The 7,068-nt window shown below is 30.9% G+C and overlaps 1 protein-coding gene across 1 annotated transcript; it reads right to left on the reverse strand.

The window, feature by feature from the left end:
- Positions 1-351: 351 nt before the first annotated feature.
- LOC123881819 (zinc finger protein ZAT10-like) lies at positions 352-1,655 on the reverse strand. Its single transcript, XM_045930563.1, has one exon. The coding sequence runs from the start codon at positions 1,533-1,535 to the stop codon at positions 675-677; it is 861 nt and encodes a 286-aa protein (XP_045786519.1). The 5' UTR covers positions 1,536-1,655; the 3' UTR covers positions 352-674.
- Between the last annotated feature and the right edge of the window lie 5,413 nt (positions 1,656-7,068).

Genomic DNA, 7,068 nt, shown 5'->3' on the forward strand with positions numbered 1-7,068 from the left:
AACCTTAATAGGTGTGAGACCAAAATTCCAACCTCTAAAAAATACACTTTAAAAGTGAATAAATGGAGTGTACCGGTTCGAATTCGGACTCCTGTGCATATAGTGTGATATCTCTACCAACTGAGATGACGAGTATTAATATACCTATTTAGTCACCTAAAAAATAAAATTTTGACTACTACTAGCTAGTTGAAAAAAATATATATCTTTAATGTAATCGTGATCAAAGTAGTGATTTAATTATTTAATTAAAGGAATTACGTTCAAAGAGAAAAGTTAAAAGTGAATGAGTAATCTTTTTTTATAGACTAAGCAAATATATATTAATATATAATGAAAAACTAGGATAAATATATAAATAAATAAATTGTTAGATTGAATGGATGAGTATGAAGTAAAGCCTCCAAAAGCAATCAACAAATTTTGTCTGTACAGATAAAGAGTGATTGAATTTTGAGAGCAGAAACAAAATCTAATCCCAATTCGATCACAATTCAATTCCCCCAACCCAATTAACTAAAACTAAAAAATAAAAATAAAAAACAAGAAATGTAAAAATGTAAACCTGCTAGAATATGTGCGATTCATATTCACAGCACTATAGCAACAAATTCAATCCCCAATTAATTAAAAAAATAAAATAAAATATTAAAATAACGGTGTTGTCAATAAAACTACGCCGTTTTATCATTGTTTTCTTCCTCTGAAAACAAACGCGGCCTTTTTGCAGTTACCGGCAACGGACTTTCCACCTCTTGTTCACCGATTCCGGCCAGACTCACGTTAACCTTATTCTTCTTCTTCGAATCTCCACCGCCTAATCCCAACGGAGACCAGAATTCAGTGAGAGGCGCTGGTAAATTGAGATCAAATCCACGGTGACTGATGGAGGAAGACGCGGCGGCGCCATCAGAGATTGTGATTCCACTGTTGTTATTAGCGTTGACGTTGCTATTACTGTTGTTATTGTTATTGTGGTTACCTCCGTCGTAGTGACACCGTTTGTGTCCACCAAGAGCTTGACCGGTAGGGAAACTCTTATGACAGATGGAACACTCGTGCATCTTACCGGAAGTAACGGTTGCGGTTGTGACAGAGACGGTGTCGTTAACAACGGTGGTTTGGTTTTCAGATGAGGATTTGCGGTGACTTGCTTTATGACCACCAAGTGCTTGATAAGATGGAAAAGCTTTGTTACATACACTGCACCGATGATTCAGCTTCACCGGTGACGGTGGCGATGGTTGTTGCAATTGTGAAGACGATGGTGATGATTCAGTTTGGTGATGAATAAAATCATCAGAGCCGTTGATTTTGTTGTTTTTGTTTCCGCTTTGTGCAAGCATGATGAGACAGAGAGCAAGATACTCTTCTTCAGTTGGTGGATTACTAATACGCGGTCGTTTTGATCTTTTCTTCTTAACGAAAGAATCGCGTTCGTGAATCTCTTGATCTTGTTGTTGTGGTTTGAAGGTTGGGTAAGGAGTAGGAGCCCCTGTTGGAGAAGAATTGAGAGATTGTAACTCTAAAGCCATTAAGCAATGATAATGATAAATTAATAAATAATTAATGAAATGATTAATTGAGAGAGATTAGAGAGAAAATGAGTTGTGTGTGTTTGTGTAGTAGTGTGGTTGAGTGATGAATGAGGGTGAGGGGGTTTATATATATATAGGGGAAGGGTAAAGGGGTAAGTGATAGAGTTGGTGACTTGGTGCGAACGAAAAGAAAGAGAGTGAAGTCGGTCAACTAATGAATTGAAGAGTAAGAATGAATGACTTTTTCTAAGTCAAACCTATGCTTTGCTTTGCTTGCTACCACGCAATACTCCCTCCGTCCTAAATTATCTCAAATTATAAGAGAAAAAATTATTTTAAAAAATATTTTTTCCTTATTTTCATAAAACTAAATACAAATTTAATTTAATTTCTTCTCTCTCATTTTCTCAATAAACAACAACCAATAAAAATTGTTTTTACATCTTTCTATACAATTTATTACAAGAAAAACCCACAAAAACATAATTCAAATTATCATATTTTATTTTTTTTTAATAAGTGTGATTTTTTGTTTTTCCTTTTATAATTTTGGACGGAGATATCTCTCCGGTACCTTACCTTACCTTACCTTACTCCTTTCCTTTTTCTTTCTATGTGTCATGTCATCAGTGATGTATGCATGTGTGTGTGAACTAACTAATTAAATTACCACTATTATTACCATTAACCCCCTACACAAAACAAGTAGTACTGGTGGTGATGGTTTTGGTTATCAACTAATCAAAATTAGGGGAATATTAATATCATATGATCAATTCAAGGTAGGGTAAGTGTGTGTGGATGGATGGATATGTATGTACTACGTGGCTTTGCCAATCACAATTTTCCATTCTTGCTCTGTGCGTGTAAAACACGGTTTTTTTATTTTTTATTTTTTTAATACTACTAGTAGTATATAGAATTTTATTTTTGGTACAGTATATAGAATTATTGTTACTATTATAAACTGTATAACTAGAAATTGGGATTATTAGAAAACGTGTGAATCTAAATCTATTCTTGGGCTGCTTAGCTGAGCTTCTCACCCTTCCTGGATCATCACTGCCAGCTTAATTCTTTTTTATTTTAGGTATATTCCAGCTTGGTCTTTCAAAATGTCAATGAAATGCATTCTCACCACTAGTTCACTAAACTCATTCAATTTTTATTTTTTTTAGTATTTTTTTTTAGTATTTGTTAGTATGTTTTTAATTTTTAATGGTAATTAAATTGCAAAAATTGCATTTATTTACTTTTTCAACGAATTTAATTTTTCCTTAATAGTGTTTGATTTGATTGATTAAAAAGTTGGACATATTAAATATTGAAATCCTTTTGAAACATCAAATGTATCTGGTTTTAATGATAAAATCTCTAAATTAAATGCTTTGATTTTTTTTTAATTTCTTTTTGACTAAACTTTAATTTTCTTTTTATTGACAACACTTTCACTAAACAAAAAGATAATAAACAATTCACTTTTTAAATTCATTAAATAATTAATGTATTCAGTCTATAATACAAATCAGATACACCAATTATTCCATAACCCTAAAAAGTTAACATGAGACACAGTTTTATTTAGTACATTGAATATAATATAACAGAAATTTTTTTGTTTTCTTTTTTGGTTGCTCATAGTTTCTACCACTAGTCGTAATTTTGTAATTTCCTATAAAGAAAAAACAAATAAAGTTCACGCAGTTTTTGGTAGACGTGTATAAATATAATTCAAATTTTTGTTGCTACTCAACTTTTTGTTATTATTTCAAGATATTTTTAGGTGAGGAAAAATACAAACAATCTGAATATACTTTCAAATTCCATTAAATAGACTTGGATAATTTGATAACTTTTTGCGTAAAAAAAATTGATAAATTTTAATTGGAGTTTATGAAATAAAACATGTATTTAAAAGTATTAAAATAAGATATTGCTTATTGTAAAAAAAATTAAATAACAGTATATTGCTGACCACTGCTACCTTTTTGTAAAAAAATTATGATAATGTCTTTCAATTTATCAAATACGTCTTATTAATTTTTAATATCTTTAAAAGTATTGTAATATAATTTTCATTTAAAATAGCTAAAAACACGTTTAAAATATTTGTTAAAAGCGTATAACATTTCCTTTACGAATGAATATTGCATAGATGCATGAACATATAGCTTTTACATCCGTATACCACATGATGTTGGTGGAGTATAGAACAGGTATAGTAAGGAATATTTTTTTGGCTGGAGTATAGTATTGGAATATTTCCCTTCAAAATAAAAAAGAAGAACCATACAGTATATCTCCCAATATTGACTGTATTTATTTTTGAGGAAAAATAAATATTGACTACTATTTTTTATTCATAATATATAGCACGAGAAAGAAAATAGAGACACCTCGTGGCGATAATAAAGGGCAATCCCAATATATGTTCCAGCACGTCATGGCTTTGATCATGGTGATTAAGTAGTAAGTATTAGGGGTGATCGTATCCGAACCAATCCATAAGTAAAACCGCAAATCGAACCAAACCAAACCGAAAACCGCAAAAACCGCATTTGGTTTGGATGTATTTGGATGGCTTTCTTACTGAACCGCAAACCGCAAAACCGCAAACCGCAAAAACCGCAAAAACCGCGGATAACCGCAAAAACCGCATTAAGTTACTATTATATATTTATATTCCAATATCGTAAAAGAAAATATATTTATATTCCAATATACATGCCCAATTACCAAGTCAGTCGACCAATTTAATCGAACTTCAAGTTGTTTTTATTTTTTGTACTGAAATTTTATTTTGGTGTTGTAATGTTATTTTAAATAAACAAATTTTATCGGTACCGTGATGTTATTTTGAAAATTCTATTTTTTTATATATTTAAAATTGTAAATTACTATAATGTTATTTTGGATAAGTAATTTTTGTTGGTACTACAATGTTATTTTGGAACTTCAATTTTTTATTTTTTTTTTATGCTTAAAATTGTTCGGTACAATCGTTATGTTTTAAACCGCACCAACCGAACCGATCCAAACCGCATTGGTTTGGTTTGGTTTGGTTTGGATGACTTTTTAAAAATCAACCGAACCAAACCGAACCGCATGCATTTTTATCTCGCGGTTAGGATGACTTTTATGCTCAAAACCGAACCAAACCGCACCGCGATCACCCCTAGTAAGTATTGTGGGTTTCGTGGTTTGGCCAACAATTTCCACTGTTGCCAACTTTCTCACTCACTCACTCACTACTTATCGTTGATTCGTTGGTTGGCACATCCAGCTATATTGTTCAATACCCGCCACCTGTACTTTTCTTTTTTGGTCAATCCACCTGTACTCTATCTTTCCAGCAATTTATTTTTGTTGTTTAGTAGTCTAGTAAATATAATTTTTTTTTATAATATAGAGACGCTGAAAAAATAAATTACAAAATATTTTCTTCGGACATATTTATACGTAAATTTGACTTTTTTGATACATTGAAAAATAGATGTATATAGTCTATATTATAGACCACATACATTCATTTTTCAATGTACCAAAAAAGTTAAATTTGCTTATAAATATGTCCGGAGGGAGTAGTCATTCTAGGGGTACGATCCCATTACATCAAAGTTGAGAAGGTCATTAATTTATGACGAACAAGACTCATAGATAGTCAAATTATAATCTAAATTACAACCAATATTTGCTAATGCATCTGTATATCGATTAGCCTCCCTGTAGTATAATTTTATCATCTCACGATAGCTCAGTTGGTTGTACATTGCATTATATAGACTCTGTGTTCGAATTTCGGTCATTTTATTTATCTACCTTAAGAGTGAAATTTCTAACCACTACACTACTTGGCAAAAAAAAATTATAAATATTACCTAAATGTGAATAAGTTGAGTATTCGGGATTCGAACTCAGACTTTGCATAATATATGCGATGTTCCTATCAACTGAGTTAAGCTCACGGCTACATCTTTTCGGCAAAGTTAATAAGGGTCCGTTTGGATTGACTTGTTTTGAGTTTATGCAAAAAAACTTATGTGAATAAATAAGTTTTTATGTATTATTATAAGTTTATTAAATTAGTTTATGAGAAAAAAACTTATTGAGATATAATTTTTGTTAGTGAAAATTTACGAAGTAATATAAAAGTTTATTTATTTGCAAACTTTTTTTTGCATAAACTCAAAATAAGCCAATCTTATGAAGTATATAAGTCACTACGTTTAGTTTAATAGTGAATAATTTAGATAGTATGCATGAGGTCTGAGTCCGATCCTCTAGCTAAAACCATCTTGCTCAGCTTTTGGCGTAGCGAGAATTTTCAGTTAAGGATTATTCAAATCCAAAAGGCCCGCTGTGCTTAACATAGGCATACTCTTTGATAAGAGATAGGCGAAGCAGGAGTTAGTGAGACGTAGCAAGTAACCCTTCACATATAGGATTGTCCTGACAGAACGTTGTAAATAAAAAACAAAAACAAAATAGTATATATAAATATTAAGTAAATATAAAATTCTTTGGTCGTTAATTAGCCAATGGCCACTTTTTATCTTTTTTTTTTTATCTTGTTTATTTTTGACACATTTTATCTGTTAAGTCTTAAGCAAATAACTAATAATATTATCACCTACATACAAATAATCAATCAATCATTTTCTAGATTGAAATTTGCGTGTTTTGCATGCCTATTATTTTTTAAAAAAGTGTACGCATTATATAGCATATACCAAGTTCTAGAACTATATCTTAGCAATAAATATTAAAAGAGTTTCACCAAAGGAGAAATAAACATGGAGAAGAGTATGTGTGTACGTGATATTTTTAATACACAAGAAAGTAGAAAACAAAGAAAATGAAAATTGAAACGTGTTAAGTGATAAGTGAGAATATGAGTGAAGAGTAGAGAAGAGTGTGGTAGTGGAAGTGTGGAAGAGAGAGTAGTTAGTTCACCGACGCAATAAAGAAAAAAGTGTGGGGAATACTGACACGCAACGCATGTAAGCTCTTCTTATTAGTGACACGTTGCTTCCATTTGCCTACTCCACATGTTCATCATAACCGACAAATTTATCGTATCATTCGAAAAATGCTAAAATAGACAAATGGCCAAACCTATCTTACTTCAACTGTATCCATATGATACAGTACTAATAGAAAATAGAAATAGAAGCCGCAAAACTTATAACACGACTACATCAGTTTTTTTTTTTTTGAAACACACGAATTGTTAAATTGGTGTCTTGGTGGATTTTGGGTTCATAATAAGTGATCAGAGTTTCATCATTGAAACTTTATGTGTTCAAAATAAAAAGAAATTATCCACTAGTCAAACAATTTTGAAAGTTATACGTTATGTGAGGTCCTAAATTCGAATATAAAAAGAATGTCCGACTTATCCTGAATTCAAATATGAAAAGAATATCTAAAATCAAAATTGAAAATTAATTGAGGACGAAAACGAATGATTTTAAAGTATAAGGATGAAAACCAAAACTCAATATAAAAGTAAGAAGTAAAAATATATATC

This window comes from Trifolium pratense, linkage group LG1 (assembly GCF_020283565.1).
Source record: "Trifolium pratense cultivar HEN17-A07 linkage group LG1, ARS_RC_1.1, whole genome shotgun sequence".
Lineage (NCBI taxonomy): Eukaryota > Viridiplantae > Streptophyta > Magnoliopsida > Fabales > Fabaceae > Trifolium > Trifolium pratense.

What these genes read in the sequence shown, in the direction of transcription:
- LOC123881819 (XM_045930563.1), bottom strand. Translation starts at nt 1,535, where the DNA reads ATGGCTTTAGAGTTACAATCTCTCAATTCTTCTCCAACAGGGGCTCCT.